This window comes from Pithys albifrons, chromosome Z, assembly GCF_047495875.1.
Source record: "Pithys albifrons albifrons isolate INPA30051 chromosome Z, PitAlb_v1, whole genome shotgun sequence".
Classification (NCBI taxonomy): Eukaryota; Metazoa; Chordata; class Aves; order Passeriformes; family Thamnophilidae; genus Pithys; species Pithys albifrons.
Genome location: NC_092497.1, coordinates 23,206,824 through 23,224,856, shown reverse-complemented (window position 1 = coordinate 23,224,856; position 18,033 = coordinate 23,206,824). Strand labels below are relative to the sequence as shown.

The following is an 18,033-nucleotide window of genomic DNA, read 5'->3' as shown; positions in this document are numbered from 1 at the left end:
TAGTTTCATTTTGTTGAAATTTATCTAAATATATTTCTCTTTAGAAATAGGAAAAAATTTGCTGTAAGAATAAAATTAAAAAGGTGAAGGGGTCACAAGAAAACAAGAAAAGATAGCATTCTACAGCAAAAATATTGGCATGTACTGCTACATCTTATTAACTCAAAAATACTTGTTCAGATTTTCTACACTGTTAAAAGATTTATAGCTTGTTCCACGAGAGTACCAGAACAGTATAATAAAGGTGGCAGCTCAGCATGTACTGCAGATCATTAGTTTTCCAGCAAAGATGAAACTCTGAAAACACTGAAGTCAACAAAAAAATTCCCAGCAGTTTCAAGAAAGTGTGACTATAAAGTGGCTTAACTACATTATAGCCTTTGTTTAAATCTCTCTTATCACTATAAAAGTAAACTACACTTTTAAAAAATTTAAAAATATTTCATGTAGTTCATGCTGTTAGTCTTAATTATGGTAGCTAAGGTCACAGTGATCTTAAAAACAAAATCTGTATTAGCTGTAAGTTTTAATTATAGCTACTGTTCCTCAGTTGGGAGTAATTTCATTTACCGAGCTACTGCCCCAAATTGCATGTCCTCTAATTTCCTTCTACTGAAAAGCAGTGATAGCAGAAAGAGCCAAAGAGGACTGAGAGCATGAATGAGCTTCACACTTTGAAGATGTAAATTCACACTTTCTGATGCTGTACATGTCATGTACATGCTGTGCATGTACTCACAGATGTGAGTTCTGGCATCTTTATACAGCAAATTCCACAGTACAATATCTAGGCACAAAAAACGGAATCCCAAGAGAACACACTCCTTGGTGATGTCTTACGCATATAATTACCCAGTCACTAAGAAAACTGGCTGTTGTACTTGAAGGGCTGGCAATTCACAATTCACCCTGTTGTATGCAAGTCTCTCCTAGCATGAGTTGGACAGAGTGAATATTCAATTGTTAACTCCTCTTCTTCTCCACCAAAACTTCTTACATTCATCAAAATGAGCTCCTCTCTACCGATTTCAGTTGCCAGAGAAAGATCCTTCTTACAGTACACCACAATTCTACAGCTGGTTATTCACATCCCACCTTTGGGATCTGTTTCTCCTTTTATATCATTGTTAAGGTGCGCAGAGCTGCAGAGTCCCAGTTGGAAAATCCAGAGCACTGCTCTTGCTCACAGGAGCAGCAGGAACTGCATCCCCACTTTGATGAAATAAGTGAGAATTGCAAGGCAGGGATTAGAAAGATACCAGATTTTAAGAAAGGTGCAAGCTGGATTCAATGTTAAATGAAATGCTGTAATAATTTCTAGAACTATACTTACTTTGGCAATATTTTTAACTGGTTTTCTCTAAGTTCCAATATCTGGAGTTTAGTTAATCTGTAACAGAAAGGCATAACAAATTATCATAATATTCTGTATTTTATGTCAAAAGCAATCACTGAACATATTTATATTGCTGAATTTAAAACAAATCTGTACATTTGAAATTTTTTTCCTCTAACATTATAACACACTTTGTGCAAAAATTTGCACATTATTTTAAACTCATTTATAGACTGGGGTTTGGTTTTGGTAAAGCAAAAAACAAACAAGATCTTGCTTGCTTTTCTGGACCTGCTTGAATACATTTGTTCTCCTTTATCCCAAAGATTTTGAAGCACTTCACTGGATTAATTAGATACATGTTATCATACATAGAAGTACATGGAAGGTATCAAAAAGGTAGGATCACTCTGCACAATTTAAGATGTTCAATTTCTAATACTGGTAATGTATCAAGCAATGTAATATAAAAAGCCTCATCAGAAGAATATCTGTAGTCTTCCACCTGAGTAAAAACAATCTTTACATTAATTTTGGATTTCCTTCCATATTCTTTTTCTAATCAGATTCTTAATCCATTTTGATACTACTTTTAGAAGATGGTTTGACATTTCTTTCAGAAAATCCTTGTTTGCAAGACAAGCAACCTCCAACCAAACTCAACTGTTTGGTCAAGGTTCAAAGCAGTCTTGACACACAAGCCAAATACCATTCCCAGTGATTTTTTTTCTATCAGCACAGCAAAGACAAGAGTATAATTCTTAAACAAAACACAGTAACTCAGTTTGGGTTAAATGCAGACAGGATTGTAATGACAACTGTAATGAGCTCCATGCGACTCAATGACAGCCCTCATGGAACAAAAAATAGGGCATTAAGCTCCCTGACTCAGAAAGGTGCTTAGTGAACAGACCTGCCTTTCCTGAAAGTGCTTAACTAGACAAAACACTTGATTTTTATTAACTGGCAAGAACTATAATTAAAGTAGAAATAAAAAGCTGAAAACAGTATCTATTTTTCCTCTAAACATTCACTCTTTTTTGCATTAGTTTGAAAGTAGCTGTGCCCACAAATAACCTAAGATGTAAGAGTCACCTTGAGACAGAGAGGAGGTCAGTGTATCCCAGCACTGCCAGCAGCACTTGCCATCTGCTACCAAGCTGGAGGGCAACCTCCTCCCTCTGACTTCTACAAAAAAACCCCAACAAGCATCCTAACACTGCTGAAAAGGTAACATATTAAAAGTGCCACTCATGGTAATATCACCTCAGTTCACCTGGGATGTAAGTGGGAAGGACTTGCTCGCTATCTGACCTTACCTGCACCCTAAGATACCAATCTGGTATAAAACAGAACTTATTTAAGCACCCTCAGACATGAATGGTCATTTTGGGCTATGATTTCTGAACCAAATACTGCATTGGCCTCCAGCTGGTGTTTTGCTTTGATGACAGAGAAAATAGTTACACAGTTAGTAGCTTTCCTTCACGTGTAGCAGTCAGTTTCTCTTGAATGCACTGGAAGCAAACCTCCATTCATATGCTAAACCATAAATATGCACACCCACACTTTGCTGACTTTAGCCAGAACTGACTGTGCTACACTTATAATAAGCTAATTCTGTTAACTTAAAGACTGTGTTTGTGTTTGGTGATAGAAAGCTTCACAGCTTTGTCACCTTGTTTCTTGTGCTAATCTTTCTTCAACTAACCCTAAGAAACTGGATACCAATTGAGATTTTTCTTATGTGTAAAACTACACAGAAGCTACCAGGGAAACACTCTCAACTCTCCTGCCTAGGAGATACAGGCTGTGTCTAAACTAGTAATTTTCTTGCAGTAATTGATGAGAAATACTTCTTCCATTATGACTAGAAGGGCTAATTCAAGTTTAAAATAATAATGCACATCAAATACTCGGTATTGTTGCTCTTTAAATTGCTGGGGCTAAGAATCCAACATCAACCCACGCTAAACCACTGAACTGCAATACTGGACTTGGAAAAAAAGGTGTTTAATTTGGAAAAGGAATACAGAGAAGTAGTTCACCTATACTAAAGCAAAAATGAAAGTCCTAGAAGCAGAGTATATATTATCTGTGCCATTCTGTCAGAAACATCTGTCACACCTCTACAGAAATATTTAACGACCAAACCTGAAAAACACATCACCACAGAAATATGTGCCCGAAGCACAAGGCAGTAATAAGTATTACTCAACTGAAAGTGTACTATCTGGAACGGTTTGAAGTTTTATTTTTTTTCAGTATTGTTCCTTAACTGCAATCAACTTAGACTACTTTTAAAAATGTTGTTCAACTTTTCAAAAAATGAAATCTCTGAATGAACAACTTGCCAGGAGAAGATTAATATTCTCCCTAAATCCGATCTCTCAAACTATACAATCTGAAAAAAATATAAAAGAAACATATAGTAGGTACACTTAGAAACTTGCTGTTCAACGAGCAGTCATTCCTTGAAAAGGTAAAAATATTTCATATGGAGATGTTTCTTATTTTTCACCTCCTTTGTATACAGTTTTTCTAAAGCAGAATATTTTTATTTTAAATTGTAACTAAAATATAAAGGCAAGAGGACTGAAATGTAGTGATCTTTTAGCAGGTGGCATTTGCCAAACTTTCACCAAAAGATATACACACATATATGTAACTAAATTAAGTCACTAATTTGATTATCACCGTATATTTATGTAAAAGAGATCTCAAAGTAGATACTACTAAAAGCATCTATTACTGCAAATACTATTGGTAAATTGTTGAGAAAGATGATTTAAAGTAAATTAATTGCAACATCACAGTAAAAAGCCTCTGGAAGCAATATCCCATTATATACAACATTCTCAGAGTTTTTAGAATGATAAGGAAGATAAAATTCTTGCTCATCTTTAAACACTCATCAATAAATAATGTTTCCCTTTTAAAAGCCTGTCTCAAAATTAGCATGCAGTGAGCTTCAAGTTTAGAATGTTCTGTTTACACATTTGTGTTTTTAAATGTAAATAGAAATGAGGTTATTTAGATACAACAGGTATGTTTTTCTTAGGTAAGCATAATAATTCTTAGATTTCTGTGCACTGGCAAAAAGGCTCATGTCAGGATCCATGCCAACATCAGTGCATTCAAATTAGAAATTGGGAGTGGAGGAAAAACCTCCACTTTATTACCAGCGAATTCCAAAGGGGAACAAGCACATTTAATCCAAGCTTTGGTGACTTTCAGTAACTAGAAGAGGCTGGACCATTACATCACTGAAGGACAGCAAGTATGCCATACTCAAAAAAGGGGAAAAATAACTGAACAATCTTGACTTAAAAAAATATGGAAAGCTTCAGCACAAATTTTGAAGGTGAGAAAAAATGCATAAAGGGAAACATAATAAAATGCTGCATGGATATGTATTTTGCATTACAAAAGTTTCCTTCCCTAAGCATCAGGCTGAATGCTACTGATAGAGGTATTCAAAGACACATTTCAGGACAATTCTATTCAGTATTTTTTAATAGCTATCTCACAAATGAAAAACATTTAGGTTGGCTGATGTCACCGATAATACAGTGATTTAATAGGACACTGTAGGGAAAAAAATGTACAACCTTAAGCATTAAAAAAAAATGGAAAAAGGACAAGATGACATAGCACCAAGTCAAGTAATTATGATTTCCTTGTAGGCATCAGCCCTTTCTAACTGAACTGTCCAATACATCAGTCAGTCATGTGGCAAATGGTATTAGACAGCTGCAAAAAGGATAATTGGAACACTAGAGCATAACCACGGACATTTCCAAGAGAAACAAGAAGATAATCATGACACTGTACAAACCATGAAGAGAACTCAATCTGAATTCTAAATACTGAAACTTGTTCCAAAATATATTAACATAATCAGACACAAAGGAAACCCTAAGCACACCAGAGGGTAACAGAATTTTGTTTAGTCTAACAAACTGAGGGATATGAGAACACTATAAAAACAGCAGGTTAAGCGAATGGGGGACAACACTTAAGAGAAATGACAGCAATTTAGCTGTGGAACAAATAAATATGAACAGTCAGAGAGAAAGGGATGTGGAAATCAGGCTTCTAATCTGACACAAAGCATAAAAATTTTGCTGGCAGTCATAAGTATTGGCTTAGTTTTTAGGAGGCATTACTATTGCCAAATGCTGCCAGTAAGAGTGGGCAACAGAACTGAATTACTTCACATGTTCCCAATAATGCGAAGTAATAGCTATAAGGCCATATACAAAAAAATTAGTGTACTAAACCAGAAGAAGTTGAAGGCTTGTCCTTTATGGGAATAAATATCCCAAAAGCTTCCACCAGAGGTTTTTTGATTATTTGTTTTTAGAAGAAGTATTCCCATATTCTACAGTACAACTAAAGAGTGCACTAGAAAATGTTTATACCTAGTTGTAAAGCCGTGGGTTAGCAGAGCAGAATGTGAAAGGGGTGTGAACCTGACTTGGATACGGTATTTTACTGATTCATTGTTTTCTAATTTATTTAATCTAAAAATTACTTTCCTACAGAACAGTATTCTGTGCAATACCTTTATTAGCATGTAAACTACATACATGAATACACTAAATTCATATTAAAAACAGATTATGAGAGAAGGCTCAATTTCAGATTCTTTCTCCTAGCTACAACCTAGGATGCTGCAAGTCACTGTATTTTAAAAGCCAAGGCAGAATTCTTCATAACTATCAACAGAAACACTATACTGGAGAATTGGATTTCAAGTTGCCTTTGGTAACTGATTTATTCTTAAGCTGTTACTAATTAATGATTTGACCATTTTGCTAATCATTAACCATTACAGAAGCTGAAAGTGATGAAGAAAATATTCTAATGAGGTTTTTTAAACTATGTGTAAGATTAACTACTTAAAAGGATCAACTGTGTCAATCCAAAGTCTTCAATTTCATCTTAGTTCCTGTTTTCAAGTAATTTGGTTAGACTTTTAAAAAACAGAACAAAAGAAAGTATAGGCAATCATTAGAATGCAAACAAGATTACGTATATTCCAGATATTTCTTCTTTAACCTTAACAAGGACTTTTGAAATGCAAACTCCATGCACTAGACACAAGCACAGTAATTAAGCTCCTGCATCATAAACAGCTTTTTTGTAGCTGGGTGTGCAACGGATCTGATGCTTTTAGTCGTTCATCAGGGAATGACTAATAACTGGACAGAGAAGAGTAGGCCAACAGCTCCGATCACAGATGACTAATAAGCTGATGGTCACTCATGCAAAGCACCTCTGCTCATGCTGCGTGGTACATCTGCACCAAACTGGTGGGCAGCCCTCTGTCTGGGGGCTTGCTCATCTCCTACAAACTCTGCTGACCCAAATATAACCATATAGACCTAAGGCAAATGTTTCACACAGCAATGTGACGGGTTAACTAATAGCTGTAGTTCCCTAAAGAGATGCTTGCTGGACATGGGATGGGAAAGCAGATGACACTCTAGGAAAAGAGAGCCCAGAAATGAGAGCAAAGATGGGAAAACAGCAGAAATGGCTAGAATCAGTATGATAGAATGAAACAACACAAATTATGCTCATCCAGGAGTTTTTCTTTAAAGGTCGTTACTCTTTCACTTTTGCTTTCAGGATTTAATCTATTTTTAGAGGTAGGAGTTTAGTATTTATCTTGTACGTAACCTATTACATGCAACAGATTTGCACAATCAGCACACTATAAATATGTCAGGTTTTTCAGAAATATTCCTGACAATAAGGAATTGAGAATTACAGTTATGCATTAAATAACTTGTGCATCCAGTACAGGACAAGTACAATTACAGTTGTCATTACTTGCTTCGCTTCAATTATTACATGATAAACTACCCAAATTTCAAGAGTACTAATTTCCCAGGCTAATCAGACCTATGCTGTAAAAGCAGCATATGTATATGTGAATAAGTTTTATTTCTTGGCTCTCACTAAGTATTCTCTCTGCTCTTCAGAAGTCAAATTAAAAACTGATGATGCAGATTCAGGGTTTTTTTTCTATAACTATTATGTGGCATAAATGGATTCATAATGGATACTTCTCTTCCTCCACTACACACTTTGCTTCAGAAGCAGCAGAAACTGCTCTGCAAAAATTTAAAATTAAATGTAGACATGAAGTTTCATATTCCACTTACCTGCCAAAATTGGCTGGCAAAAACTCAAGAAAAGCATCATTCAGGTACAGCTGTGTTAGGTTTAACAGTTGAGAAAATCCATCTGGAAGCCTATATAGAAGTAAAAAAATATACCCCTTTAGTTTCAATTACATTCAAGGCATTAAGTTGTATTTTCTTAAGCAACAGTATAGTAATGAAGTCCTACATACTGACAACATTAAAATTAAGGGGATGAATTTCTACAAAATCACACTAGACACTTGCTCTCTATAAGCTTAGTTACAAAATTATTCATAAGTATTGAGGACAAATGTCTACAGAAATTAAATCTAGAAATAAATGCAGTCTTGCTCTGTATTTGTGATCTCCTGACATCTAATATGGAGGAGTCATTCATTAGAGACAACAGGATAAATTAAAACATACACAACATCTCTCTCCCCAGAAGAGCTGTATTACTTTGTCATCTCTGGCAGTGCTACTTCTAGACAATTAGTTTTGTCTCTATAGAAAGCAACAGGGAAACCTACTCATATAAGCTAAATTTGAAAACAGTGGTACAGGCTTTAGAGCAAAATTTATTTTTGTTATTTGGAAATAAAATTCTTCACATATTCTCTACTTCCACAGAGAAGTGATTGCTTTTAGCCAACTCAGAAAGCTATGAGGTATAATTCAGGATTGTTCACACAGACTATTAAATTTAATGAGATAGGCACACTGGATCACAGTGCAAGAGGCTAATGAAGATATTTCTCAGGTAAATGTTCCTTTGAGACTCAGTAGTATTTGCACAAAATATAAAACATCAAAAAAATTACAAACTTACTTTGAAATTGGATTTACGCTTGCCTCAACAACTGTCAAGACTTTACAGTTTTTTATATTTTCTGGAAACTCCTGTATGCCTGCAAGATACAGAAAGAGGTATGAAAACAGCTTTAAATTGTTAGACTCCATCAAATGCATAAACATGATGCACATGAAACCATTTGCCATAAAAACTTAAATTCGTTTATCAACCAGTGGACTGGTTCTCTGATGTTTCATTTTACATACAGTTTTCATTAAAGAAATACTCTTGAGCAATATCAATTCTTTTACAATTCTGTTCCTAAAGCTTTTCATGTTGCAGTTTAGCAGGCAGCTCATTCACCAGCATTAGAGACACCCAGTACACTAATAATTCCCACTGCTCACTGGAATGTACTTAAGACCAGAACCTCAGTTCCATTATTATTTATTTTAAAAAGAGGCATTTATACACATGGTAGAATGAAGTTTCCAACAGGATCAGTTTATCAAGTGCGTGGCTTGTTCCAGGTGAAATGGTAAGGCTTCAAAACTTAAAGTATGTTTACAGCTTCATAGTTCTGAACAGATATCCCAAAATGTGACATATGCTTGCTGTCAACTTCAAGATTACTTGTAGAGAAGGAGAAAAAATGCAGCAGATGCACTTCTATCTGAAAATTAAACCATTATGGAACCTTCCGTTTTTCCAAGGTTATCTTTGGAAATGCCTGAGTGGAATTGCAATCCATAGATCTGCCTAATTTGTATTTGTCAGAAACTGATAAAGCAGGCCTTGAATATTGAAGACAGGTATACACCCTGTCAGAAGGAAATCAGTATTGAAACATTCTACCATTCAAGACTTTCAGCTCCATCTTACCATACCATAAAACCTCCAAATAAAACCACTGTTGTCACAACTGCGGTTGCTTTTCCAATGTATCACTACATTGCTCTTATATCCTAGTACAGTAACCATTCATATTGGAATCCTTCCAATGGGATTAAGAATACACCGTTGTTTTCAAGAAAAACCCATATTCTATAGTTTAAAATTACTTTTTTCAGGTAAGAAATCCTAGCACTTTGTCTTTCCATTAATCCATGTAATTGTGTCTGTGAGCACTTTATCAGGTATGTGGAAAGGGCAACCTGAACCCAGGGTATGAGATTATGGAGAAGGAACTATACTTTGTGGATGTTTTCTGTTAGACTAGTGAGAGTGTGAAATTCCATGCTGCTGTAAGTGACATCAACAGTCCGGCCTGCAGAGAGAAAGACAAGGGCAGTGTTGCTTCTCACTCAGATTGGCAGGTGGGACTGGTTATGTCTCTTCATGTATCTGTTCTGAGAATATGAGGTAAAGCATCAACTAAGTAATATTTTTACTTACACAAGAAATTGTGCAATTATCTGATGCTATTTGATGGTTCGGTTCTTTCTATGTTTGTGCAGTAACAAGACTGACCTGGTACATCAGGACTTAAGAGATGGCAATACCCCCATGACAAGAAAAGGAAAGACAAAACACATACTTTTACGAAGTAAGTCAACTGGTGATGTTGAGTGGCAAAGTCACCATGCTGACTTTTCCATAAATTCTGCTGGAGAAGTAGCACTACTTCTTTTAAAGTAGACTTTTAGGTCTTTCTTGACAGGAACTTGTTTGTCCTACTAACTGGTTGAAACCATTACTTTTACTCATAGCAGTATTGTACTCTGTTCCTGAGAGGTGAAAGGCATGAAAAACACACTAGGACGTCCAGTTAATCCAGATGTTGACATACATCTAAGTACCAAGGATCGTTTTGGGAAACAGCTTGCTGGACTCAGCACCAATAAAATACAGAAGCAGAGGGAACCAGAAAGAACTGAACCATCAAAAGTAATATAGGCCAAGATTTTCGACACTTCTGTTTTACAACCCCACATGTTCATGCATATAAAAATAAAAATCTAGCTTTATGTGTGTATATATACGTGTGTGCGTGTGTGTGTGTACACACGTGAGCTCAGCCATGTGAAGTTTACTGGGCTGCAAGTGCAGCCAAAGCAGAAGATGGCAACAGTGCAAATTGAACACTTCTTCACTCAGTACAAAATCAAAACTTAATATTTATAATGTAATAAAGTTTCATTTCTGGAAAGCAGCAATGATATTTTCAAGTCCAAGAAAGATTAGGAAACTAATACAGAAAGACTACAACTGTACCTTACCTATTGCTGTCATATAGCCTTTGTATTAAGAGAAACACAATTCCAAGAAACCTAACTCTTGGAAACCTCTTTCAGCAAACAAGAATATCCATACAGATGGAAAGCATCTAAAATGACACAATATCTTGAGCCTGTAGAGATGAAAGTACCGATGATTTGTATGAAGTTGCCTTCTAGTGTCTAAAACGTAAATCAAGACCTTATTATAGCTGATGATACAACTTTACCCTCTTAAAATAAGTATCTACATTGATCAGAGTAAACCACTGCTAAGTTCTTCTGTGGAGGCAGAGTTATGTCTCAGACTCACTCTGTGCCTTTAGTTCTGCTGTTTAAATCATAGTGAGTGATTCTTAGTTTTTCTGAAAGATGGCCTTGGCTTGGTCCTTGGATGAAAGACTCCTCTAGTCCAACACATTAAAGATCAGGTTTTTAAAATTAATGTCAGTTTCTACTGCCAGTGTCAAGAACTCATAGAAGCATAGAAGACAAAAATTTGTGATAACTACCTAGAAAACAAAATGCACAGCACATCTGGTAGAGAGGAGAATGTCAAAGTAAACTCATTCTCAAAAGAACAGCCAAGTAAAATATTAGCTATCCAAATACAGACATGTTAAATCAGCATGCTTTTGTACATAGACAACTCTGCAGTACTCTTCTGTTTGACTATGCCTTGGGCAAGAGGCAGCAACAGTTTTAACAACAAATTAGCAACACAAATGCAACTGATAGGAGAAACCTAACAATGAAGGAGGCTGGGAATTTAATTTTGGTTCCTCTTCAAGCCAAGATTATGGTACACACTACCCTAACCAACCTCACTCAATATTTCACTATGAATAAGTGGCCATCATTCAAAATTGCAGCATATTGGGAATGACAGCATGAAACATACCTAATATTTGTAATACATTCTCAGAAGATGGGTGGTGGGGGGGAAATCAGGAGACTGCTACTCTCTACCACATGATAAGAAGATGCATTTACTGTCTATACAACAAGCTTCTGACACTTTTTCTCAGCTATGCTCCTCCTGCATGCTACAAACATGCAGTTACTGTTGGATCAGTGTTCTTGCATTTCTCCCACCAAGAAAGGAAATTGAAAAAGAAGGAAAGAAAGAGGAGCCAGTAAGAAAGCCGATAGATGCTGCAAAAAGTTATAAGGGAAGTTAAAAAGGGCTGTAAAGAACCCTTTATAAGAGGATCTATTCCCTGTTTCTCAGCTTTCCATCTATCCTCAGTGTTTTGAATATTATTCCCCATTAAGGAAGGTCAGCAGATCTCACGGGACTCTGTGACCACATCTTTCTGCACTCCTATTGTAATTGATCCATTCAATAGCCCCCTCGATCCTTGCATAAGCATCTGATTAAATGAGCAAATTAACACGCACATTCCTTTTTAAATTCAATTTCTCTTCTGTTTTCTTACAGCTTTCTTTTAACACTGATAACTCATGGATTTGAGAAGACAATGCAAGAGATCACCTAGTCTGTTGAATCCTTATCCCACTTTCATTGAAAGCAGCGTATGGACAGGTTCTTCATCCTGTTATTTTCTACTTCACATAATAACCACTGCCCCCAATACATTTCAGTGCTCCACATGATTTACAGATCATGCTTCCTGTTTTCAAAACAAATAAAAAACAAACACCAAACCATCTCGCTTGTGGAATATAATCATTTGCAGAGCACAACAGGAGAAAACACAATTTGCTGATTACTTTTAACCACCAAATAAAAAATGCAAAGCATTGGGAGCAAAGTGCTTTTTGTGTACTTTAGTGTAGTTTCCCATAGAAGTTAGATTTACTAATAGCTTTTAACTACTTCTCTGTTGCTTCCTCCCTGTCTTCCCAAATGTCAGACACTTTTAAACTTACTGGCCAGTTTCTACCAAAAACAACACTTTAAAAAAAGATATAAAAAAGGAGCAGGGCAAGAACTGAAAGGTTGTTAAAGAAAATCTGGCAGTAAGGTAAGGCAGAGGAATTTAAAATCCTTGTCTGGACAAAGCCAAAAGCAAAAGCACTCATTGTTTAGAATTCTACTTGGCAAAACCTCACCAACTAACCAGCCTAACCTAGAAAGTGGCATTCAGTTATGATCCAAGACTAGCTGTGGCACATGCTCAAAGGACATACCAAAAAGGTCACAGTCACACAGGGATTTCAGGTCAATGGCCATAAAGCTGGAAGTAATCAAACGCAGTTCTGGATCACATAATGTGGCTGAAACACCGAATTTCACCTGATTTCTAATTCCTTGGAGAGCAATGATTGTTTTGGACCAGCCTGTCAGAGCGAGTGTGCACAAATGTCCTTCCACCTGAATTAAGGCAAGTCTAAGTATAATTGGGGTCTCCCTCACTATCTGGCGTTACACTCATCTCCTCCCCTATATAGCACAGTACCCTTTGCTATCATGATGGTCAGCATAACTTCTAGAATAGGAGAGAAAACTGGGACAATTTTTTATCTCCATCATATAAGATTTTTTTCACTCTATTCTGTATTTACAGAAAATTGTGCAAATCAGATCCACTGTTGGGAGAACCCTTTACTATCCCAGACCTGACAGCCCCATATGCTACTGTTTCAGCCCTACTGCAGATGGGGCCTTGCTCTGCTGCTCATATTGTAGTTATGTAGTTGTATTTTTCTGCAGAAACAAATGCTAAAACTAGTCTGGTCAGACTTCAGTTACAGAACCACTGCTGCTATACAGAAATGGCAGTGCCTACAAAACAAGTTACACCTCTTCTCACACAGAAACATTTTAAACAGGCTTGAAAAAGACGAAATTATTGGTTCAATTCCTAAATGACACCAACAGAAAAAAATCACTAACACACAAGAGAGCTGTGGAAGCCATATGGGTGATGTCCTTAAAGAAAAGACTTTGCAACTAGATCTCTTGGATTGTGCACAATGTGAGGAAAGAAAAATAACAGGCACACTAAAAAGCTCCCTCAGAGCAAAATAAATGAAGTTGCTGTGCACCCATTCTACTCTGCACCCTTACAAGTATAGAGAACACAGAGGCAAACATACAGGTTCAGTTTGCATGAATGCAAACAAACTTAATTACCCACTTTCTTCCCTCAGCTAGTCTATTCATTCTGGTTCCAGTTTCTGGGGGAGCAGCTCCACCATAAAAGAGAAGCTATTGTTTGGTTTTCCCCTTGGGCCCCTGCTACAACTGTCCTTCCAGACAATATGGTTCAAACACAGCAATCAAAATATTTTCAAGAATACACTGAACAACTCACCCAAAGATAATGAAAAATCTGCTTAAAAGAGCTGAAATTTTAAAGTGAAAACTTTAAGTATTGTTCATAGTCTATATTCTTATATACTTATGTATGTGTAGGTATGGCCAGACTTCTCAAGCACAGATTTGGGCAGGGCTCTCCCCACGTGGGTGTGCCCTTCCAGCCTGCACAGTGGATTTTTTAGGTGAGGCACAGCGTGAACAGAACTGGCCCCACCGTGAGCAGAACTGGCCCCACCGTTTAACTCCTCAGGTCCATCTGCCACGGCCGAGCGAGCTTGGACAGTGACAATGAAGTCCTCGGGACTGTCACAGTACCCGGTACTAACTGGGGCTGACCCTGCTGAGCATCCAAGATCTGACGGGATGGGATGGCAGGGAGGCTTTGAACTGTCACGGGACGGTCCCCACTGAGACTCGAACTCAGGTCCTTGGGATTCGGAGTCCGGAGTGCTCTCCATTACAGCACGGGACCACCCTATATATTTATGTCATTTACTTTAATTTGGTATTTCTGCATACCGTCTAAACAGAAACCAGCACTCTTTACTGTGAAGAAGGTGAAACTCAGGCTGTGGATCTCCCATTCCTGAGAGTGCTCAAGGTCAGGTAGATGGGGCTCTGAGCAACTTGGCTCAGTGGAAGATCTCCATTCCATAGTGGGGGGTTGAAACTAGATCATCTTTAAGGTCCCTTCCAACACAAATCACTCCAGTCAAGGATCCAAATCTACGCCGTCTTTACATGTAAAGCCACATCTAAAACCCCAATAATTATTTCTACAATACCTTTTCTGTGTTACAAACTTTTTTTTTTTGAGTCCAGGAAGAGATTTTTGTTTAACTTCTTTTAGGATTTCAGATACATGCACTCATATTTAACATCCAAACCCTCAAGTGCACTGAAATTCCATTCTATTTGCATCTGCTCTTACACAGAGATAATTTTATTCTGAACAGACAGATCCTTTTCAGTATCTTCAAGAAGACAATGTGTTTAAGAAAAAGTACTACAAACACTTGAAAAAAAACTTTAAATAGAATGGTTGCCTATATTTGAGATAAATTTATAACCTCTACACAATGATATACTATAGTAGAGCTACAGACTCAGAAGTCTGCAGCAAATCAATTACCTTTTCTTTTATTTCACTTTCATGGATAAAATGAAACCCCTGGTTCTGTCTGCCCCTCTCACCTTCAATCAGTACAAGCAGAGAAACAGCAAATTTACAGCAAGTTATTTTTGTATTCAGCATCTTCCTCTCTTGCCTGCAGAAAGCATAACTTGGGCTGTCTCCCTCTATTAACTATGACTAATTCTCAATTCCTTGAAAGCCATATTCCTAAGTGTACCAGATGGGCAACCTAAGACTAGTTTCCTGAATTCTCATTCTCCAATTCCCCAGATTCTAGCATACAGTGTGCTGAAGATAGCTTCCCAAGTCAACAGATTATTTTAGAACAGTGAAGAAAACATATTTGATCTGAATTTGCATCTGTTAACAAAATTCTTTAAAATTACTAAGAAGGTTTTATAGACAGACACGTCTGGAGGCAGGAAGGTGAGGGGGAGTGTTTTTTTGGATTCAGTTTATGCATTTTTTGATGAAGATTCCTTGCAATACAGACTGACAAATGGACATGTTTATATTTGCTGTAACATCACTGTAAAAGAAAACACACCTGAGTACCTAAGAGACTATCAAAGATACCATTATTTCCAAAGCCCCATGTTACTCTTGGTCTTGCTAGTTATTTTCTGATTGTGCTGTTTAGTCCTCCAAACGCCTGAATAATGCGGAACTTAAAAATTCCATCTTTTTCTTTCACCACCAGCATTTAGGGAAAAATAGATCATTTCACTGTTTCCCACTAGACTAACTCCAGACACAAGCAATTTCAAGTGCATTTCCCAGGCTTCTAGGAAAGCCTGATTTTCCTGGCAGTCACCTCATCCTATGTTTCAGTTCTTCAAGTCACTTGATTCTACTAACAGACGTTAACTCTTTTGTATGTTTATATATGCCATCATACAGTGTGTATAAATGCTTTACCCTTCTCCAAAGATAGCCCAAAATATTTCCTCGACAGTCTGCCATGCTGCCCTAGATGCTAAGACTGGCATCTCAGAGTCCCAAGGAAATGATTGTCCCCTAAAGGTTAACAAACCCTGAAAGAGAGGGGGTAAACAGGGGTGTTGTGGGATTCTTCAGTGGGTGGTGGTAGGGGGTTTCTGTCAATACATACATTAGTTGGCCACACAGAATTAAAAGTGTTTTGATTTTCCTTTAGCTTCATAAATAAAACATTAATTTTTCTATATTGGTCTTACATTCTGTATGCTGCAGCTTCTCTTTAGGACATAACACATCAAGTTACAGGACTGGGAGAAAATGGCATTTCTCAATGCTTTCTACAATGGTGGATGTAACTTCTGGTGTAGGAAGGTTGTTTATTTTACCACTGCTCAATTAATATTCCATCTTTATGAGTAGGATGGCATTAAGCTTCTGCTAAAAAATTCAAAGCTGAAGATCCTTAGAAAGAAGCAATGGGATACCTCTGGTATTAAGGGTTCACAACAGCCTTGAGAATCAGGTTAAAGTGCCATAAAGCCACAGTGGATGTACTCACTACCAAAAACTACCGTATTTATTGACTAATACCAATAAATAACAATAAAGGCAAGTTAAAACTAATTCTAATCTATGCTTGCTGCACATACAGCAGCAATTTGGTATTTTTAGGTTACACTTGTGGCCATGACTGTTACAGCAGCCATGAACAATACATTTCAAATCACACTCTTGTACAAAGACTTCTGTGGGCTTCACAACACACAACCATTAGAGCCGTAAATCAGCACCTCTTGAAACATACATCACTTCAAAGAGTAGCTAAGTGAAAGAGAAGTAGTCAAATGAAGACTACTAAATAAAAACCCCACCTGTTTCACTCAAAGAGGCCGAATAAGTGAAGGTGCTGGACACTGGGAGTACACAGGGAAATATGCATCTCTCCTGGCTTCCTGTATTTTACTGAATTTTCCCTAGGCTTCTGTTTTGGGTCACTGCTGGAGACGACACTAGACTAGATAAATCCTTGTTCTTATTCACTGTTATTAAATATTCTGAAGTATTCCCATGTGCACATCTGCTGTGTATCTGTTACAAATTTTCATGCATTGTATGTATGAAACCATTTACATACACATGACACATTTAAATCAGAAATTAAAAGGGAAAGACTTTTTCATGAGCTCTTATAGCACCATAAAGATTGCTTTTGTGGTTTAATACCTTTTAGGAACAAATGTGGTACCTTGAAAAATTTCTGTAATTTTGATATTTCATCTAAATATCTAATATTATGCACGCACACATATATATGCATGTAGTTCTACTTGGGGAACTGGAGACTCCTGTGAAACAGGTCTCACTTTGAGCCGGACTGTAATTCATGAGGTAATCTGAAAACATTTTAAAATTGAAGCTTAGTTTTTCATTTTTCTATCAGCTCTTTAGAAAATTAAATACTTTGGACAACACATTTGATTAGGCCTATGCCACAAAGAGTTCAACTATCTTATACCAAAATCCTACCATATTTCATTACTAGTATTTGAAAACTAAAGTCTAAATAACTACCCTTGTAAAAATAAAACCTTTAAAACAAAATGCACATTTGATGAAAAAACATGTGCACTTCAAGATTTAGCTCCACCCACATCAGAACAAAACACTTAACGATATATCAATACAACAAGAACAACAGAGGAACCATCACTTTTCACTGCCCACAACCACAGGCATCTGAAAAACACACTGAATTATTTTAGAGTTCGGCATCTCTCATCATCCTGGAATACTGGGGACACATCTCCATTAACTGGGGTGTTTTTATAAATTAAAGGAAAGCAAACCCTGTACTTCACACAAAGGTCACTGCTTCCACACTTATTCTTTTGATATGCAACAAACAAAGAACTGGAGATTCTGATGAATTTTGCTACTCTTAGAAAACTACTAAACCCTCTTCTATTATGTTCTATTATACACTCACATCAGAACGATCATGGACAGTGGGAAACTGAGCAGTAAATTCTTACAAGGACAAATGCACACACAAGGGAAGAGAGTAGGTTTGCAGTTGTCAAGAGAAAAATCTTCCATGGTTGCAACAGTGGAGACAAAAGAGAAAGGGAAAGGCACTTGAACCAACAAACTGAAGTCTCAAATAATACTG

At 36.9% G+C, this 18,033-nt stretch overlaps 1 protein-coding gene across 11 annotated transcripts in view; it reads right to left on the bottom strand.

Moving 5' to 3' along the window:
* ERBIN (erbb2 interacting protein) overlaps window positions 1-18,033 on the bottom strand; it is a 121,094-nt gene that overhangs the window by 44,402 nt on the left and 58,659 nt on the right. For all 11 annotated transcript variants that reach the window (XM_071580325.1, XM_071580327.1, XM_071580326.1 and 8 more), the window contains 3 exons: window positions 8,324-8,402; window positions 7,513-7,602; window positions 1,334-1,390 (listed from right to left, as the gene is read on the bottom strand). In XM_071580325.1, coding sequence (XP_071436426.1) covers window positions 1,334-1,390; window positions 7,513-7,602; window positions 8,324-8,402 — 226 coding nt within the window. The remainder of the gene's footprint in view (window positions 1-1,333; window positions 1,391-7,512; window positions 7,603-8,323; window positions 8,403-18,033) is intronic.